Source organism: Euprymna scolopes, chromosome 26 (assembly GCF_053919585.1).
Source record: "Euprymna scolopes isolate OS-2025 chromosome 26, ASM5391958v1, whole genome shotgun sequence".
Lineage (NCBI taxonomy): Eukaryota > Metazoa > Mollusca > Cephalopoda > Sepiida > Sepiolidae > Euprymna > Euprymna scolopes.
Window position 1 is genome coordinate 94,788,028 of NC_136507.1, and position 22,862 is coordinate 94,810,889.

The 22,862-nt window shown below is 33.1% G+C and overlaps 1 protein-coding gene across 3 annotated transcripts in view; it reads left to right on the forward strand.

The window, feature by feature from the left end:
* LOC145248277 (importin subunit alpha-7-like) overlaps positions 1 to 22,862 on the forward strand; it is a 115,023-nt gene that overhangs the window by 34,405 nt on the left and 57,756 nt on the right. For all 3 annotated transcript variants that reach the window (XM_080110146.1, XM_080110148.1, XM_080110147.1), the window contains exon 2: positions 2,743 to 2,874. In XM_080110146.1, coding sequence (XP_079966272.1) covers positions 2,743 to 2,874 — 132 coding nt within the window. The remainder of the gene's footprint in view (positions 1 to 2,742; positions 2,875 to 22,862) is intronic.

The window sequence follows — 22,862 nt, forward strand, 5'->3', positions numbered from 1 at the left end:
AAAAGAAACCCCCACCTGTAAAAATTGCATAGTTGAGGGTGAGGGTATTAATGTTTTTAGTCAATTTTTCGATATTTGTCGTCTGAAGGGTTGAACTTTGTCGCGTCTGTCGAAAGTTTTAGGCAGACATACATATATACATACATACATTTAAACAGACAGGTGAGATTTATATTATAGACTAGCCTGGGTGTCCAGGTGTTTGTAGATGTGTGTAGACCATCTACTAGGTGGCCAGTTGTGTACAAATCCCAAGAGTGATAGAAGCCTTCTATCATGTCTAAAAGTAACAATGTTCAACGAGCGAAATCTGAGATGCACCGCTGTACAACTCATGTTCTCTACCGATCCAAGTTATGACAACAGGACCATTGCCAGCACCCTCAAAATTCATTGCTGTATTACCACGAATAACAGGGATGTCCGAGAGTGATGGAAACCAAGTTTCTGGCCACAGTTATGGTCTTTGGTGCGGTTTGAAGTGAGGGTCACATCATGCCCCCTCCCATCTTCGAAGTCATGTACCTGGATGTGCTGAAGAGTGTGGTGATACCCTGGTGCAATCGGCTGACCACTGGCAGACTCTGTGTGTGGCAGCAGGACTCCGCACCGGCCCACAAGTCCAAAGAGACCCAGGTTTGGTTTCAGAAAGTGCTACAACTTTGTACCCTCCTCTCACTGCTCCCCCCCCTCCGTGACCTGGACTACTACATTTGTCATATATCGAGAACATCACCAACATGATTCCCCCCCCACACACAACACCAAAGCCAGCCTGATCGCCATTAGCAATTGTGGAAAAAACATGCTCCCAGTTCCAGACCCATATCGAGGTAGTGATTGAGGTTAAAAGCGGTTACATTGAATAGATGTCGGCTCTACTACATAAAGTTACCTGAATTAATTTTTTCAATAAATGTTTTAAAATAAAATTGTAGTGTCTTCTTTAGGGCGACAAATTTATCGTTCCACCCTGTAGTACAAGTGCACATGTGCTAAACTTCCACCTCAAGAGTAAGTAATCATTAGGGTTGTGACAACAACATATTCTGTTCATTGTTTTGACTCTTGATATATCTGTTAATATGTTATGTTTAATATACGGGTGTGGTTCTCGGCTGATTAAGTGTGTCTGTGTAGGATATATACCCGAGAGTCAAAAGAATGAAAAGAATATTTTGTTGTCACAGCCCTAGTAATCATAACCACAGAACAGATACTACACTACTTCCCCATTCCACATTGTGCATTAAAAGATAGTATAGTTTCAGCTTCAGACAGATACCAAATCTCCATTAGTGATAGATGACCGTTATTCTCACTTTTTAAGAATTTATCTAATTTTGCGTCCTTTTAATATGGCTTGAATTTCATTATAATTGAAAGTTAAAAACTGATTTTAATGGAGGAGTTTTGTGTTCCCACAAAGATCCCTTTAAACACAAAGTAAATATGAGGATAAACAAAAAATAGTGTAATCTCTTGGGATAATTTGGTTTGTTAGATTTTTTTTTTTTTTTTATCAAATTAGTTGTAATTACTTCCTTAAAATGAGAATTTGAAAAGTCCTATAAACGTGATTAAATGTCAACATCAATTTATTGACGCTTGTTCTGTCTTCATTTTGCCAACTACAGCCAGTATCAATTACATCATTTCTATATCTTAAAGATTTCTATTGAAATTTGTTTTAATATATAACATTGGTTTATCTTGTTATAGCTAATTTACATATTAAAAACTCATTTTAATAAATTTCTTACCTGTAGTAATGATTTCTAATATATAGTTTTGTGTAATTATAAATGTATCAGCAAAGTTTTGAAAGCAAGCAACACAAAACTTTTAAAGAGAATAAATAAACAATGTTTAGAAATAACAAATTCATATTTTTTATGAATTGAAAAAAAAAAAAGAATTAGGGGGCATGTTGTGGCCTTGTAGGGTCAGTAATAATCAAGAAACAGTGATACAATTAACAACTATAATGTTAGAAGATAGGCGCCCCAATTTTGGTCTGTGCCATAATTCGTGACAACTACTTCCTTCCCACTGCAGGAAGATGTGACACAAGATCGAAAAGTAGGGAGAAGTAAGTCAAGACCCCAGAAAGAAGTACTCTGGCTTATTATAAATTGCATGGGCAGCTCTGTTGGAATTCTCTAGTCAGGAGCCTCAAACAGTAAGCAATAACCCTACTCCACCTCAAAGAGGGGGGCAAGGCCTGGGAGGGTAGCCTCCTAGGATAACTTAGGATGAATATTTCAGTCTGATAGATAAAAGGCAATCGCAATGGCTTAGTTTCTGCTGGACTGATTGTCTACATCGGATCCTCAATTGACATGTGTTTAGTCATAATTGTATTTATTGTTTGGGTAAGTCCATTTATTCCAGAAATGGGTAGATTATCTTATCACACTGCATACATTCAACATCTTTCTGTCTATTTTATGCAAGGATAATGTTGAGTTCATTTTGTTTTTCTTAACAGAGGTAATTTCAAAGTAGTTGCCTTTTATAAACTTATAAAAAAAATATATGGAATGTATTTGTAATAACATGGAAGTCAGTAGCATATATTTATAGTAAATGATGGTCGTCTAATTCATTATCTAGAATTTCAAGTTCAAACTGTGGTGTTGGCAGTGACACTTTTTTTAATAATGTATGAAACTTAATAACATTAGTGAATTTGTTTTGACTTTGTTTAGGTTAATTTTTATTTATTTTATTTTTTGTCAGATGGCTGATACTTCTAGTCCTGCCAGTAATCGCATAAAGTCATACAAGAATAAAGCTTTGGATTCACAAGAACTGCGGCGGAGACGAGAAGAAGAGGGAATCCAAATAAGAAAGCAGAAAAGAGATGAACAAGTGAGTTTGTTTTTAACAAAGACATGTAAAACATATGATCCTTTTTTTTTTTTTTTTTTTTTTCCCCTATTTGAATGGTGCTTGTACAGTTTAATGAAGACATTGAAAAAGGAAAATATCGAAAAAAAAAAAATTGTACGTATTCGTTATGGAATGACGTTCTCCAAAAAGAAAACTTTTACTTAATTTCATTAATTTTTTTTTTTTTTTTTATATATATATTTTCATTTATTAAAGTTTTGATTAAACTTACAAGTGCCATTTGAATAATGTAAATAACTGATCAAATTTTATAGTTTTTGAATTTTCAAATGAAATTAAAGTAGAATAAATAGTGGCTGTGACCCATCGGATCACAGGTATGGCTAGTGTATATGTGTGTTATTTCAACCCTTTTAAGAATTAAGTTTCTTCACAGTTGAGCACTGTTTGTGGAAATGAATAAATCTTTCATTTGGTTTGCATGCGAGATCATGACAGTTTAGTCACTTAGTCACTGTAGACTCTTCTTGTATAACGTTTATGACTTTATAAATGTTTAATTTCGCTTGAATATCATTGTGATTGGCAGTGACCCTGTGATTTGTTCTTTACTAATGGAGACAGAGCTTCATTGCTGTGTTCGAACCCCACAATCAGCGGCAATCATTACTTCCTACATTGAGGATTGCAGAAAGATGAAACATTAGTGTCTGTAGGTATTAAAAATAATTGTTTTTTTATATATATATATATATATATATATATATATATATATATATATGACAAGTAAGCTATACAAAGGTGTCCATGTTTCTTTCTCATGGGAAATCCAGCAATTACAACAGATAAAATGGACAGTGACAAAAATATGAGATGGGGGGAGGGGCTCTAAAGATGGATTTCGATTAGTAATGATGTACGATGGAATGGGATCCCTTTGCTCAAGTGAGAACATATTTAATCTTTTGAAGCTGCTTTTTGTGGGTAAGTATCTCATCACCACTCTGGTTGCTAAGAGTTGAGCATGCTCCAGGTGTATGATATTTTTGGAAATAAGCATTTGTTGGTGGAATAGTATATTCAAAAATGGGACCCTACCAGGATGTGGAGGGTATCTTCCGTTGGGTTGAGAAAGAATCTCTGCATCAAGTAAAGCACATGCCTGGTTTTGTTAATCTTTTTGATATTACGACGTATTGGTTTGAAGGAGTTGTCCACAAGCATTCCAAGGTTCTTTGCATTAACGATATTGAGTAGTGAAGGTGGAAAATTGATAGTCCCGGGACATTTTGCAGAGTTCAAAAGTTAACTCTAAAAAGACATGGAGCAAGAATGGGGGGGGGGGTAGATTAAATTAAAGGAGTTTAATAACTTTGATCTTCTTCAAATGCCTTTTATCAAAGAACGCAAGTGCTGAATCCTGGTGAAAATGCCAAACAAACCAAGAAAATGGAAAATGTTGAAATCATGGTATCTTTGTAGAAAAAAGTTCAATACTATGTATAAAGCATGGAACATGTGTAAGCACAACCGAATATGAAATACATTCAAACGTTTTATGAGATGTTTGAAAAGTGTGGATGATATAAATGACTAAACTAAAACACTAATTCACATGCTTTGAGAATCTGGATTTGAATTGTTAATCTCATCTTGGTTATTAAAATAGTAATCCAAATAATATTAAAATTCAAAATCATGAACAAAAAACAAAAATTGGCTCAATAACGAAAACTTACCAAATTAAAATAGTGTCCATTGTCTAATAATACTAAAAATAGATTGAACACACAATCGATATTGTTTAATCTATATCTTATTAAAACTTACCTTGTTACCATGCACATTTTTCATCTTTTTGCCATTGTTTTAGATGGTGGAAAGAAAAGTGAATGAGAAATGTTTTTTAATTTTTTAGACGAGAATTAATAATTTGGATTATTCAGACTTCTCTTTTATTTGTACATTTCAGCTGATGTAACCTCCATCCTTCTTCAGACATATCTAGTCAAACTCCAATCTTTTTATTAAACACAGGAATATGCACAGAATTTCGAATTGAACCCTTTAATCCATGGGAGTAGCATGATTATAATAAATAAATGGTAATTGATAAAAGAAACAAGAGAAATGGAATGATGTAAATTAAGAGAAAGAACTTGTCTTACCACAACTGGAAAGAATTTTGCTTTCTTCCTCTAGCAAATAGAATTTCCATGAATTTTCAACTTTGGAACTACTTTACTGCTGACTGCAACATGGTCATCTTCAAATCCAATATCAACAAACACCTGTCATGAACTGTCCTCATATGTAAACAAAATTTGTTCATCAGTTGCAGTCATCTTGTAATATTCTTCATCATCCATCCATCACATTAACCGTTATCTATGAATGGCTTTTCGCCTTGATACGTTGGGGAAAGAAGTCTTTGACCTCACAATGTATTCTGATGTTCATAATTCGGTTTGACGTCTGTTGATATGTGTTGATTGGATTTCAAAAATTCATTTCCAAACTAACCTTGTCTCTGGCCAGGTCTTTATTCCCCCCTTTTTTTTTCTTTTTTTTTCAAATCCATCCTTAACATTCTTAACATTCTCATATTTTCCTTTTTTTTTTTCCCCCTTTCAACTGACTTTGCTATCTCCACAATTAACCCAACAACTCATGCATTCTTTCAATGTAACCAAAGCAACTCTCTTCTGTACACATCTCTATACAGTCTAAATTTAATCTTTCTCTGAGGTTATCAGATCTAAGCCTGTCTCTAAGATTCGCATTACACCTCCATTGTATCAGATGTTAGATCCATATTTGTAAGTCGAGAGAGGAATGGAATGATGTAAATAACTAGTGGGTGGGAGTAAACTCCTGACTGGTTTTACACAATCGTGAATCGATGTATGATGCGTTAACATCTTTGTGTACAAACGTGACTTGAATCTAATATTTTTCAATCAAAACATTGCCATCTTTTAATATCAAAATTGTGATTATCTTGTTTGCACACCATTAGGACGAATGAATCAAATAAGAAATGGTGGAAAGGTTTGGAGTTTAGTTTCTCTACATTTTCATTTTATTTTTAATCACAAAAAAAATATTTTTTTCTATAATCATGGCCAAAAAATCTTTTCATGGGAAACGTGCATTTTTTTTTTTTTTTTTTTTTTTTACAAGGGAATCATTTATCAAGGCCTGAAGGCCACTTGAGGACGAAGGTTAATGAATGTAAGGTGGTAATGTTGTAATCATTAATAGTATAGATTGAGTAGAATTTGGATTATTTAAGAGGACAGCTCAACAAGAACTGGTTTACATTGGACTTGAAGGTTACCATATTGTAATCGTCTGGGGAAGCAGGTCAGTGGAACAGTTTTCTACAGGTGGGCAGTTCTATGAAAGAAACTTTGTTCATGGAACCTGTGTTTAGAATTAGGCATAGAGTGGGAGAAATTTTTTATAGTGTTTGTAGCTAGTTGAGGATCTTTTTGTGAAAGTTTGGCGAGGAGGGACCATAGATTGGAGCTCAGTTGAACACTTGCCATGAAAATAACAATAGAGCAGAGACAGGCTAGCAATGTTTCTTCTGTGAGAAAGAGGTTTGAGGGAAAAGAAATGGGCATCATATACTAAGTTTCAAAGCTGGTTTTGAACTACCAAACCAAGATAGGGCGTGCCAAACAGCTTCTGTTTTAGGACGTACTTGGCTTTTATACGGATAAAGGATTGTATTGGCAGTGAAATACCTCCTGGAGCAGTAAAATGATCCAACCATTTTTCCAGGAACTTTGGAAACAGATTTGATGTATCCTATTTCAGATCGGGAGTGGAGGTCAGTCTCAGAAGCTTGTCATGGTGCTTCCTCAAGATGAGAACCATTTATTTCAACTGTGGCCTGACGGATGTCAGTGATTATGGTGGAAAGAGAAGCTTGGTTTTCAATGCATCAAACTGAACCAGCCACTTTTTTCTCTATTGCACCACCTGCTCAAGATAGAAGAGAGAATCGGAAAGATCATGCTCATTGCCGGTCTTTAAAGTGTTGCCATAGTGCGTGGTGTCGTCTGCATAAATGTCTTTAAGTTGCCACTTATTGAGGATAAGGGTTATTGAGTGAACCGTAGTCAATGGGATAATATCGTAGTAATCGTGAGTAGTGGAAATTTGTTAAATTGGATTACTTAAGGGGACGAATGATTTAAGAATGTGATTTGGGAGATCATTGATGAAAAATTATTTTGTCAATCAGAATATTTTGTAAAAGTAATGCAATTTTTTTTTTAATCTAATACACATTTCATAAACAATGACTAAATAAATGTACTTTTAGAATATCTATTTTCACAATCAAATCGGCATTTAAATATATCCATTCTCGTACAATATACATTGTCGTCCAATTATGTTCTGCCAATTTTGGGTTTAAACACTGGAAATTTTAAATGTAGGTTACTTGGACATGGATCAAACTTTTTAATTTGATTTGAGCTTAAAGTTTTGGTGTTAAAATTAGTCAGTTAAAAGTTTTGACCTGTGATCTCTACCAAATTACTCAGCCAATTTCTGGTCTAAACATTTGAAATTTTACATAAAGAGTATTCAGAGATGGGACAAGCTTTTTAATTGGTTTGGGTTGAAAATTTGAGCTGCCAAGGGGTCAAAGTTCAAAAGATTTGACCTTTGTGGTGTCTAGCAAACTACTCAGCCAATTTTGGGTCTAAACATTTGAAATTTATACATAATGGGTATTCAGACATGCAGCAAGCATTTTAATCAGTTTTGGGGCAAAAATTTGGCTGCCAAAAGGTCAAAGTTGAAAGAGTTCACCTTTGCAGATTCTACAAAATTTCTCTGCCAATTTTTGGTATAAAGACTTGAAATTTTAGATGTAGGTAACTTGGACATTGGTAAAAAAAATTTATTTTGATTTGAGACCGAAATAATAAATGTTAAGGGGGTCAAAACTTTAAAAAATTGACTCTGCAGTCTCTGTACGAAATTACTCAGACAATTTTTGGTCTAAACATTTGAAATCTTACATAAAGTTTATTCACACGTAGAGCAAGTTATCAACAGTACATAGGGCTCGAATAAAGCCGGGCTGAACTACTAGTACTTACTAAAATGGAAATAATTTTTAAAAGTAAACTTTCCAAGAGATTTTATTTTAAAACTTGCTTCATTACACCAAACTATTTTGACTTAAGATGAGGATCACTTTTAGCATTTCCAGGGCGAGCTGCTACAGCAACAGCTCTAATGTTCTATCAGGCATAAGTATTGTTCTGTATAGCCTTAGGAAATCCATCCTCCCAGGTATTATCTTCTCACTTTAAGAGGTTAGTTTCTTGTTAATAAACTGGATTCTCCTGTCAGAGAATGCCAATCAGTATGCTCAGGCATCTTTTTGTTTGCCAGAGGGCATTCTTTTGGGAATTAGTCTTTCTCTCTCCAACTTCCTACCATGCGTCACATCTTTACATGGTGGGAGAGAAATAAGTACTTTTTCATATATGAATGTGATGCATATTGATGCCTCGTTTCCAGACCAAATAGTATGGAAGAAAATGGGTGAATTTTACAAAAAAGAAAAATGGTTTTGATATCCAGATCAAAACTTTAAAATATAGACAAAAAAGCTAATTTTCTTTAAATGTTATTTTAGATATAAAACTTTTTTTAATTATTTGTAATTTTTTAAAAACATTTTCTTTCTCCATTTATTTATTTTAAATTCTTAACACGCCCGTATATAAAAAAAAAAAAATACATTGACTACAAGACGTATCTGATGGGTGTGGTCAATCTGTAATAAAGGTCTGTGACAATGATTGCCTCCAATATATCCCACGGTGCCAAAAGGCTGACCATGATCTAACTACTGTTCTCTGTCAACGTGACAACTTGAAGTCTGTCATACATCTTGTTGTAGAAATGTTTTCTCATTGCCTAGGGATGAGGGAGGAAATAAATTTGCAATTTATCCTCTCTGTGTGGGTAATGTAGGACGTAGGCAGCTGAGGATGTGGGTGTTGGAATTACGATTGGTTAATCATTTCATAATATTTTTCAAGGCGGCCACGCATGGTCTGCCATGGTTCAAGATGTGGTGCAAGCCAAGGAAGAAGAGGACTCGATCTGACAAAGATGAATATCATAGCAACAAGAGACAACAGATATAGCGAGTGTTATTCTGACATGCAAAAAATATTAGTTTTATAAATATAGTAAAGTGCAGTAGCATTGGGTATCAAAGTTGCATAGTGTTGCGGTAATATTTAAGGAGATAGGATGGGGACATTCATATTGATGAGGGGAAGATACATTTATACAGTTCTGGAGTGTTTCTTCTTAACACATAGCGAGAAGAGAGGGTGATCAGTTCTTTTAACACAGGAGGTGACAGTCATTACTTATGATAGAGAGGGGGACACATTACTCAGATGGGTTATACAAAGTTCATTAAAGATGATTACACATTACCTTTAATTGTTGAATGACGACACAAAGATGACAGTTACAAAACATGACAATGATGTCAAGAAATTCAAAGTCGTTTCTACATGTTTAATGTTCTACCCCTTCGCCTCTGAGGGGGATCCTCCTCTGATCATGTCAGCTCTGTCTGACCGATTCTGCTGGTATTCGATCCGGACTTGATTGCCCCTGACTTCTCCGACTAATCTGCTAATTCTGGCTCCTATATTGAGAAATTCCCTTTCTGCTATGATGTCATATGTGTGGTTTAAAATGTGATGAACTCACGTGGCTGACACATTCTCCACACACACTTCTGCAACAAAGAATTCTCACTAACTTCTTTTTCAATAGCTTGCAAGAAAGCTTAAGCTTGAATTTCTTTATTTCAACTCTTATATACTACCAAACTATTTATCTCCCAAAAATCCTGGTGCTAACAGATCCAGCTGTCTGAAGATATGAGCTTCCTGAACTAAAATGCACCAAACATTGTTTTTTTCCCTTTCTCTTTGCAATCATGTTCTGCAAAACTATAAACAAAAACAGAAATTCTCATCTATAAAATAATCAAACTAAGCACCATGAATAAATATATGAAGAAAGAACTTGAAGCATAAAATCTTAAACTAAAATGACCAGATTTGGCATTAAATAACCCAAAAATGGTCGATTATGCCATAAATTTAACATGCCAAATGTTCTAGAAAAAAATACTTTTTTAAAAATAAGAATAAATCCTCTTTGAATTATATCCAATTTATTAAGTTTAATTTTGTAAGGTGCTGTTTTTATTTTCATTTTTATTTAGGGGGGGGTTATGATGCTCATCTTATTTTCATGTTTTGAGTAATTGTAACCTTTGACCTTCTTCGAACTTGGAAACTTATAAGGAATTTCAAACTGAACCTCTTAATTCATGGAGGTAGATTGTTCTTGTTCTATCATCAATAGTAGACAATCAAAATATACTTTTTTTTTTCTTACCTTTAATTTCAATCAGAAATTGATTTTTCACGTGCCAATTTAAAGGTTTGAAAACCACTTTGATTTTCCCCTCTCCTCTTATGAGAGATAAAAATGATTATGATTGTGATTTTCTCCATAATCATTCAAAATACTGAACATGATTTTTAAACTGTCAATTTGAAAGTAATTTCTAGCTAGAATTAAACTTGAAGGCTAGTCAAGAATTTTGTATTTTTTTATCTATGCGCTCTCTCATATATATATATATATAATAACCTTATCTGTCTGGGGAATGGGCTTTACCAAACTCTTCTGTCAATACTTTCGTCTACATACTTGAAACTCGATATATTGGGATTCGGACCTATGGAATAAATTCAATTAGGTCTTTTGTCGGTAAAAATTAAAAACAAATGGAACTTTGCAGTAAGTCTATTAATATGTTGGGTACAATATAATAATCAATGGAGAATTAGCTCTTTAATAATAAATATGAAATCTGCATGAATTAAACTAATATTTAAGCATATTTTACGACTGGGCAGCCTACTAGTTTTTTTTTTTGGTTTTTCTTTTTATAAAACTAATGAAAAAGTATGTTCGAGCTGCATCACTAGTGTACAGTTGAATTCTAATCAACCTTTAAAAAAAAAACTGCGCAACATGTTTTATCATGAAGGTACAATGAAAAAATGTTTTTTATACATTTACAGAATTCACCCAAATTTTCATTTAAAAAAAAAAAAAAAAAAAAATAGGTCAGTAAATGGAACAGTTGTCTGTTTTTATGCACAAAATAGCTATGTTGTCTTATAAATGCGTGTGTGTATGATCTAGTGTTTTGCTTATTTTCACTTAAACTAAATAGGTAAATACTTAAAGCCGGAATTGAAGCATTATATTATTAGTGACGAAGAGTGCTCTATTTGTTTTGTTTTTTTTTAATTTTTTTTTTTTTGTTTCCCCCCCCCCCTCCAACACACACATACACACTCATACACAGCTTTGTTATCGCTGATAGTACCTATTTACTATGCCTCCCCATGGGACAGAGTTAGACACCAGGGTCGTTTTTTAATATGGGGAAAAGGTACAAAAATAAAATTGTCTCAGTCGTGAAGGACTGCTCCTCCTCTGCAGCTAGGCCAAAAAAGGGGGGCACTCTGGCAATATCCAAATAAATAGTAATTGTCTCAGTATAAAGGGTTTCCCCTACATTGACTAAGGACAAATTACTGAACAGATACTGCTCGGCAAAACTTATCTCAGAATCTAACCGACGCGAAAACCACCACCCAAAATGCCTTTTGTGGACATACACAAACGTTTGCACCCCCCCCTTTTGCCTTTTATTTATTAGATGAGTGTTTAGATGTGTATTTTCTATGCTGATGTTTCGAATATCTTAATTTTAATAAATTATCTTTAAAATGTAATGGTTTCATGATGCATGCATATTGAAAGATTTTTTAGAGATTTTTGAAGGAAATTAAATGAATTATGCTTGAAAATCGATATAATATTCCAACCCATGCCTGAGGATAAAAAGATTTGTAAAATCTTGAATATAGAATGGAAACATGTTTACCATAAAAAACAGTTGGAAATAAGTCCTACACCATTCACTATGACTATGCAATTGCAACAGCTACGTACCTAGAAAACGGAGCTATTAAACTTGAATTAGTAATATGAGGCAAGGAGAAAGAAGCAACCTTAGTAGAAGTTAGTGTTTGCAATGATGCTTGGTTAAATAGAGCTGAGAAGGGAAATATAACGAAATACCAAGGTTTTATGACATGGAAAAAGAAGCTGGAATCTCAGAAAGATCTATCATTTCAGCAATTATGAGAGCAACTGGACTCGTTAAAAAGAATTTTAAAATAACTAGCTGGAAAATATACCTGGTGAACCAAGTGCAAGAGAGATTCCTATAATTGAAATTATAAGGACAGTTAGAATCTTAACAATATCTCTGGTACAATATGAGATAGCTGGTGAATGTCTGGCATCCTGTACGAGGGGCGTGCAATAAGTAATGCCCCTGACCCACTTTCAGTGACTGAAAATCTAGCTGAAATGTTGCATGTGCAATGATTTATATCTCTACGGGTTATGTGGCAAATTACAGTTCTGAACTAATTGTGGTTTCTGTTTTACAGGTGTTTGAACTGAGTTAGTTGTGAAATGGAACCTATTGAATGTCGAGCAGTGATCCGATTTTTGTATTTGAAAGGACGCACACCACAGGAGACTTTTGATGAAATGAAAGGAACTTGTGGTGATAATGCCCCATCATATGACCTTGTAAAACGCTGGCATTGTGAATTCAAACATGGCTGGAAGTCTGGAAACAGCTCCCAGACCTGGTCACCCCCCTTCTGCCATTGATGAGGCATCTGTCCGTCAAGTTGAGGCTGCCATTTTGGAAGATCGGCGCATTACTATTCGCCAAATAGCCCAAGATGTCAAGATTAGTGCAGGGTCTGTGGAAACTATCATTCATGACCATGTGCATATGCATAAGGTGTCTGCCAGATGGATTCCCAGGTTGCTCACACCATTCCAGAAGCGAGAACGTGTCGAGTGCTCGAGGATGAATTTGGAGATGTGCCAAGAAGATGAGTCAGTTTTTCAAAAGACTGATTACACAGGATGAAACCTGGGTCCATCACTATGATCCAGAGACCAAAGCCCAGTCAATGCAGTGGAAGCACTTGGACTCACCACCTCCAAAGAAGGCAAGGGTGCAGCCCTCCGCTGGCAAGGTCATGCTCACAGTCTTCTGGGACCAGGACAGAGTAGTGATGACAGATTTCCTGGCAAAGGGCACCACAATTACAGGAGCCTATTATGCTTCACTTTTGAGGAAAATAAGGGAAGCTATCAAAATCAAGAGGCGGAGCAAGATCAGCAAATGTACCCTCCTCCTGCAGGACAACACTCCGGTCCACAACTCACATGTTGCCAGATCAGAAGCATGGGCGTGTCGTTATGAAATCCTTCCCCATCCTCCCTACTCTTTTGACCTTGCACCTTTTGACTTTCACCTCTTCCCAGCCATGAAGTTGTTTTTGAAAGAAAAGCATTTCCCAGATGATGCAACCTTGATTTCTGAAGTCACATCGTGGTTGGAGGACCAACCTGGGGTGTTCTACAAAAACCGTCTCCAGAGCTGCATCAAACGATGGGAGAAATGCATAATTCTGGGTGGTTCCTATGTAGAGAAAGACTAATAACTCTGCCAAGTTTCGTTGCTCTACTCCTATAGAAAGTGGGCCAGAGGCAATACTTATTGCACGCCCCTTGTAGGATGCCCCATTCTCAGCTTGAACAAACTCATAAGAAAATTGAAAAAAGATCTGTTGAAAGATACAAATGTTTTTGTGTGTGTGGAAACTGATAAGTATGAAACAAAACCAAGATTAAAGATGTTTAGTACACTATATAATCCGCATATTTTCTAGTGACACCAGATTAGGCTGTCCAACTTTACCTAAATTGCACCAAACATTATTTGTTGTTTTTTCTTTCTCAATCATGTTCTGCAAAAACAAAAATTTTTCTCTACAAAACAACCAAGCCAAACATAATTATTTGAAAATATAAAGAATTCAAAACAAAAAAAATTACTGGATTCAGCGTTAAATAATCCGGAAAGGGTTGATATGCCGTAAAACAATGAACCAACCACATACATATTTTCATTTACCTTTCAACATGTTTTTATAGTATGAAACGGTATAAATCTTTTTATAGTATGAAACGGTATAAATCTTTTTATAGTATGAAACGGTGTAAATCTTTTTATAGTATGAAACGGTATAAATCTTTTTATAGTATGAAACAGTGTAAATCTTTTTATAGTATGAAACAGTGTAAATCTTTTTATAGTATGAAACAGTGTAAATCTTTTTATAGTATGAAACGGTATAAATCTTTTTATAGTATGAAACGGTATAAATCTTTTTATAGTATGAAACGGTATAAATCTTTTTATAGTATGAAACAGTGTAAATCTTTTTATAGTATGAAACGGTATAAATCTTTTTATAGTATGAAACGGTATAAATCTTTTTATAGTATGAAACAGTGTAAATCTTTTTATAGTATGAAACGGTATAAATCTTTTTATAGTATGAAACAGTGTAAATCTTTTTATAGTATGAAACAGTATAAATCTTTTTATAGTATGAAACGGTATAAATCTTTTTATAGTATGAAACGGTATAAATCTTTTTATAGTATGAAACGGTATAAATCTTTTTATAGTATGAAACGGTGTAAATCTTTTTATAGTATGAAACAGTATAAATCTTTTTATAGTATGAAACGGTGTAAATCTTTTTATAGTATGAAACGGTATAAATCTTTTTATAGTATGAAACTGTATAAATCTTTTTATAGTATGAAACAGTGTAAATCTTTTTATAGTATGAAACAGTGTAAATCTTTTTATAGTATGAAACAGTATAAATCTTTTTATAGTATGAAACGGTATAAATCTTTTTATAGTATGAAACGGTATAAATCTTTTTATAGTATGAAACGGTATAAATCTTTTTATAGTATGAAACAGTGTAAATCTTTTTATAGTATGAAACGGTATAAATCTTTTTATAGTATGAAACGGTATAAATCTTTTTATAGTATGAAACAGTGTAAATCTTTTTATAGTATGAAACGGTATAAATCTTTTTATAGTATGAAACAGTGTAAATCTTTTTATAGTATGAAACAGTATAAATCTTTTTATAGTATGAAACGGTATGAATCTTTTTATAGTATGAAACGGTATAAATCTTTTTATAGTATGAAACGGTGTAAATCTTTTTATAGTATGAAACGGTGTAAATCTTTTTATAGTATGAAACGGTGTAAATCTTTTTATAGTATGAAACGGTATAAATCTTTTTATAGTATGAAACTGTATAAATCTTTTTATAGTATGAAACGGTATAAATCTTTTTATAGTATGAAACGGTATAAATCTTTTTATAGTATGAAACGGTGTAAATCTTTTTATAGTATGAAACAGTATAAATCTTTTTATAGTATGAAACGGTGTAAATCTTTTTATAGTATGAAACGGTGTAAATCTTTTTATAGTATGAAACGGTATAAATCTTTTTATAGTATGAAACTGTATAAATCTTTTTATAGTATGAAACAGTGTAAATCTTTTTATAGTATGAAACAGTGTAAATCTTTTTATAGTATGAAACGGTATAAATCTTTTTATAGTATGAAACGGTATAAATCTTTTTATAGTATGAAACGGTATAAATCTTTTTATAGTATGAAACGGTGTAAATCTTTTTATAGTATGAAACAGTGTAAATCTTTTTATAGTATGAAACGGTATAAATCTTTTTATAGTATGAAACGGTATAAATCTTTTTATAGTATGAAACGGTATAAATCTTTTTATAGTATGAAACGGTATAAATCTTTTTATAGTATGAAACGGTATAAATCTTTTTATAGTATGAAACTGTATAAATCTTTTTATAGTATGAAACGGTATAAATCTTTTTATAGTATGAAACGGTATAAATCTTTTTATAGTATGAAACTGTATAAATCTTTTTATAGTATGAAACGGTATAAATCTTTTTATAGTATGAAACGGTATAAATCTTTTTATAGTATGAAACGGTATAAATCTTTTTATAGTATGAAACGGTATAAATCTTTTTATAGTATGAAACGGTATAAATCTTTTTATAGTATGAAACGGTATAAATCTTTTTATAGTATGAAACGGTATAAATCTTTTTATAGTATGAAACGGTATAAATCTTTTTATAGTATGAAACGGTATAAATCTTTTTATAGTATGAAACGGTATAAATCTTTTTATAGTATGAAACGGTATAAATCTTTTTATAGTATGAAACGGTATAAATCTTTTTATAGTATGAAACGGTATAAATCTTTTTATAGTATGAAACGGTATAAATCTTTTTATAGTATGAAACGGTATAAATCTTTTTATAGTATGAAACGGTATAAATCTTTTTATAGTATGAAACGGTATAAATCTTTCTATAGTAAAGATCAGAGTAAAGGATTTATAACAATGTACATAAATACTTCAGTCATGCGACTGTTCTTGCTAAGAAAATTGTCGGGCAAAAACGTAACTTTTTAATTTGACTTTTTCATTTTCTCTATATAAATAAAATGAACTCATTTTTTCCCCTGCGATTTTGACCTTAATAGGATTGAAAAACAGGACATTTCATGCAAATGTAATATGCACGCACTGCAGCACATTACCTTTGGTGTGTTAAAGGCCTATCACCTATCCACTTGCTCGATAAACTTAGATCCCTATATTTTTTCTGCTGAGAGTCCACGGCCAAATTCGGTTACAATCAATGGAAGTGGTAAAATCTTTTCCCTCTATTACATTCATGCTCCTCCCGTGCCCACTTATCACCGGTGGGGATACATCCACAAGGGACACTACGAGGTAGCACCGGTTTGAGTTCATAGTTGCTTTAAAAAAATGGATTGGCATTTTTCCGTCGGTTGAAACGCAACTTTTGATTACATCGAATCCAATATTTACATATGCCATTTCTTCCTTCGCCTTTTTTTTATTTATTTATTTATTTTTTTTTATTTATGGGGGGGGGGGGGTTAAGGAACCGAAGGGTTACTGATGCCATCTTTTTCTTCTTTTCTTCTTTTTTTTTTTTTTTTTTTTTTTTAATTTTATTTATATTGGGGAGGGGAGGGGTTAACAAACCGAAAGGGTTACTGATGCCATCTTTTTTTTTACTTTTTTTATCAGACATTTTTAGCCCACGTTCAATTTTACCTTGCTTAATTTAATAGCAGTCTATCACAACGCTCTTACTGAAATCCGTTTTCCTCCGCATAAAAAATACAGTTTACACAGAAAATCTTATTTATTACATAAACAAACAAAACCAACTACCATTGGACAAATGAAAACAAACAAAACCAACTACCATTGGATGCCCAACTGTATTTATTCCACGTTCCTTTCTTTTTCAACATAGCCTCATCAATTAACACTCCCCAGCCAACATTCAGGTGAATACAATTCAGTTCTCTTACAGAAATCCGTTCTCCGCTGCATTCTACAGTTTACACAGAAACAATTGCATTCATTAAATACACAAAAACACGAAACAAACTAACATTGTATTCCAGATTTTACATCTAACTCTATCCGTCTGCAACTATTAATTGTGTATCCAACTGTATTTATGTCACGTTCATTCCTTTATTGACCTAGCCTCATCGATTAACAATTCCCAGCCAACATTCAGGTAAATACAGTTTTATATGCAGCCGATTTTCAAGTATATGGACTTCTTCCTTTTCTTTGCTTTTTTCTTCCCCTGATTTACCGTGATTTCCATTCAAGCTTGGATCACACGACACCGGCAATCATCGGTGTAAGCCGCGACCTTTCTTCAATTTTTCAACTGATTACTCGCCTATTTATTCCTTTTATTATGTTTTTTCTTATGTTATATTTACTGTACTTTTTAAACTGATATTACGGGGGAGAGGTGACTTCTTCTTTTCCAATTATTCATTATTTATTTTTACACATTGAATTTCTCAAAGTTTCATTAGCCCAATTAAAAAAACGCTATGTAAATTGAGGCAGACGACATTGGATTTGGAAGAAAGCCACTATGACAGCGATGCATACACACGTTTAATTAACAAAAACAAATAAAAAAAACGGTGTACTTACATCTAACATTTATATGGTTAAAAAATCTATTATTGCAGACAAAAAATTACTTTATGTGGATAAATCTTTTGCATAAACAAGACAAATAAATACATTAAATACTAGCATGAAATAAACATTTTCATTTCAGGCGCTATCTTTCTTTCTGTTTTTTTTTGGCCAATTGCATTTTTTTTAAAACTCCCCTCCCCCACCCCGGAAACAAACACCTGGGCAACAATTTTTTATTATTCTTTTGTTTTGATTTACCCAAAACCACACACCTCAAAACACCCGGGCAACGCCGGGTACCCCTGCTAGTGTCATAATTTCAATTTCATATTCAATTAATGTAATCACCAAATGATACTGCAGTTTAAACTTCACAAATATTAGGGGGCGGGGTTTGTTTTTTGTTCAGGGGAGGGGGAGTATGCAACAGCTGTGAACATTTTTTTGATTTCTTTTTTTTTTTTCTTTTTGTTAAAAGAAAAAAATAGAAAACCCAAAAGTATTCATGGGATTTAAATTTTTAACATTTTCTGATACATCCTTTCAATTTTTTCCTTGATTAAATTTAAATCTATATATCTAGTTTTAGGGGTTTACGGTGTATTTCAAATATCACTATTTAAGTTCCTCATGAGGGCAACGTTAATATCCAGCTCTTCAAAAATCAGCATTTTGAAAACAACAAAACTGAAAATCGCCATAGTCAAGAATGATTTGGAAGTCTCAGACTGAGGACAGAACAGATAATACACTTTTGATTGTGGCCGAAACGAAAATGCAAAAAATACAATCATGTTGATTTAAAACTAAAAACTTCAAATAACTAGACATTTAAGAAAATTGTTTCAAATTTAACTTGGTGCTTTGTTTCCTCTTTATGGAAATTACGATAAAACCTTATTAGGCATTAAAATTTCTGATCACACAATTTAAATCAATTTTGTAAACTTTGAAATGTGATCTTCAAAATTATTTTCATTGATATCAAAGATTTTATTAAAATCAAGCATTTTTTTTCTTTTTGTTGATTTTTATTTCTAACACACATAAAAATTTAGATTTTTATATTTTCGTGGGTGAAAGGTAAGCAAAAATAGGTTGTATTCGATTCCTCATCTATTATCTCAATTGTGGGTTAAAATTTTGAAATGAGTGATTATAAAATCCAATAAAATATGAAACCTCTTTATTTGCATGGTTAAATGTGGTATGTATGCGAGCGGGGGGGGGTGTAAATGGATACCAACCTTGACTATGGAATTGGCTAGTAGAATTAAAATCCAATTGGATTTATTGTATTCACTTTCGCCCTAATATGATTGGGTAAGATATGAACCCCATTACTCCGTGTTAAATACCGACTTGTAGTCCATATTTCCAGATATTTATATATTCCATAAAATTGAAAAACGGATTGAAATATATATGTATAGTAGTTTAATTTTATTGTTACATGGTGTAGGGAGAGAGGGCTTTGTTTTTGTTGATTGGATTTCATACCTGGTGGAGATTCACTATATCGGATCTTATGGGTGGTTAGATCATTGTAATAAACAAATGCAAGAAGACCTTTGTATATCAAATTCATGTAAGTTTTTGATTATTACTCTTAGGATAGTCATTTCCAGATGATGATTATGTATATTTATTGCAAATGGAGGTTTTGTATCTGTTTGTCTGAAGTTATACTATGACTATCTTTTAATGCTTAATTTGGTAGGAATAGTGTAATATTGATTCTGTCGTCATGGGACAATCCTCCAAGGTATTACTTTCTCCTTTAGAGGAGATAGTATATTTTAAAGCAGTTAGATTTCTAATCACTCAAATAGCAATCCATCTGATGTATTGATACTTGATTAGGATTAGCATAAGTTTTTTTTTTTTTTTTTTTTTTTGTTTACCTTCTATGTTATAGATGCAAATATTTATCGTATTTCATTTCAATTTTTCTTTTTCCTTCAAATATTTAAACAGAACCTTAATATTTCAATTGTCTCTTGAAGTAATATTGCCAAAATGATCCCATACTTTGCTAAAAACTTTCTGAAGATTATTGTACAAATTACACATTTTGTAAAATAGTTCTTCATTTTCAGTAAATACACCAATTATTTTCTGCTGAACTGATTCCGCTTCAAAACAGACTTAGTAGATGGATATGTTTTTTGTATTGATACAACAACAATATTAAATGCTAGTTTACTTTTGACCATATCAAATATGAAGATGATATATATATATATAATGTACATGTGACTAGGGATCACTTGGGAAAATCAAACTCCCGTGAGATTTCCTCCTTTGAAAGAAGCTAGGGTGAATGCTGCTTCAATAAGCAGTTGGATAAGATGCTAAGACATTTCTATTTCAACAACAAATTTATTTGTGCATGTCAAAACGTGACAATAGTTTGCCTTCTAGTAAAAAGCTTTAAAAATGAAAGTAATTGACTCCTAGGAAACAACCTGGTTGTATTAATATAATTGCTATATTGCAAAAACACAATAACATTACAAGCCACCACTAGATTGTAATTTTGTTTTACAAAACAAACTTTGTTTTTATTTTTAATTAATAAGATCACTTTTTTTTTTGTCACGAGTAACAAATAGATAAGAACCAAACTTCTTCTATATACACTAACGCTCCTACCTACTTTTTCTGTATACACTAACGCTCCTACCTACTTTTTCTATATATACACTAACGCTCCTACCTACTTTTTCTATATATACACTAACGCTCCTACCTACTCTTTCTATACATACACTAACGCTCCTACCTACTCTTTCTATACATACACTAACGCTCCTACCTACTTTTTCTATATATACACTAACGCTCCTACCTACTCTTTCTATACATACACTAACGCTCCTACCTACTCTTTCTATACATACACTAACGCTCCTACCTACTTTTTCTGTATACACTAACGCTCCTACCTATTTTTTCTGTATATACACTAACGCTCCTACCTACTCTTTCTATATATACACTAACGCTCCTACCTACTCTTTCTATATATACACTAACGCTCCTACCTACTCTTTCTATATATACACTAACGCTCCTACCTACTCTTTCTATATATACACTAACGCTCCTACCTACTCTTTCTATATATACACTAACGCTCCTACCTACTCTTTCTATATATACACTAACGCTCCTACCTACTCTTTCTATACATACACTAACGCTCCTACCTACTCTTTCTATATATACACTAACGCTCCTACCTACTCTTTCTATATATACACTAACGCTCCTACCTACTCTTTCTATATATACACTAACGCTCCTACCTACTCTTTCTATATATACACTAACGCTCCTACCTACTCTTTCTATATATACACTAACGCTCCTACCTACTCTTTCTATATATACACTAACGCTCCTACCTACTCTTTCTATATATACACTAACGCTCCTACCTACTCTTTCTATATATACACTAACGCTCCTACCTACTCTTTCTATATATACACTAACGCTCCTACCTACTCTTTCTATATATACACTAACGCTCCTACTTCTTTTTTTACTATATAATGCATGAAATTTAAAAAACTTCATAAGGTTTGCTATTTGGCTATTAACTTATTAGGAAAGCTGTTTTTCATCCATTGACACAAAACATTTTGTTGCATTTAAGTGATGCGCTTAATTAACACATATTTGGTCAACTGTAAGCAAATACAGCACCCACTTTTAACACAGCTTTTTCATTTAGAAATTTTCATGCAAAATAGTGATTTCTGATATCTTTAACTCCTTTATATCCCACAGCTTAAATTTACGATTAGCAAAAATTAATTTGGATTTAAAAAAAATTTTTTTTTTTGTGTGTGTGTGTGTGTTCTAATACAACAGTCAAATTTGTACAACCAGTGTTCAGCATCATTTATGTCTGTCCAGCCACGTTTAAAGTCTGTATATCACCCGTTTCTGGGGAAGCAAAGTCTGAATAATGGTCTTCTGAAATTGCTTTGTTTGAACAGCACCTATTAGAAAGCAATTATTTATCCACAATTCACTTTTCTGCCCCCCCCCCATTATTTAGAAAATTTTCACCAATAGTTTCACTTTAATAACTGTAATTTGTAAATTAATAATCCAATTGAGCTCAAATTTTGATGTCTGCTATTTGAAGGGTAGTACTTTATAAAAATATGAAATTCAATTTTAATAGTGGCATGACATATGTCAGGCCAGGGACTTCTTGAGTGATGTATTAATTTCCCAAACTTTTAATACATGAAGATTTGCTCCACAAACCTCAGTTGAATCAAATATTAGGTTGGTGCAAAAATGTTGTTTTTTGACGTTCTACTTCAAACTTTATTAATCAAAATAAGAATCATTAGAATTGATACATTTTTGCTAAAAAGTTTATTTATCCCATTAGCATAGAAATCTGGAGTTCTGAAAGCGATGAAGTCATTGAAGGCCGATTCAACATCATCTCAGCTTTTGAAGCATTTTTCGCACAGGAAGTTGTCGAGATGCTTGAAAAGTGATAATCGGTGGGCAAGAAGTCTGGTGAATATGGCGGATAAGGCAATCTCGTAGCCCAATTCATTCAGCTTCTGCGGGGTCAGTTGAGCAACATGCAGGCGAGCATTGTCAGGGAGGAGAATTGGTCCCTTCATATTGACCAATCTCGGGTACATATGTTGGTGCATTTTGTTAATTTGTCAGCAGTACTTCTCTGCCACAATTGTTTCGCCTGGATTCAAGAAACTGTGATGGATGAGACCGGTCGCAGACCACCAAACAGACACCATAACCATTTTTTTTTTTTTTTTTT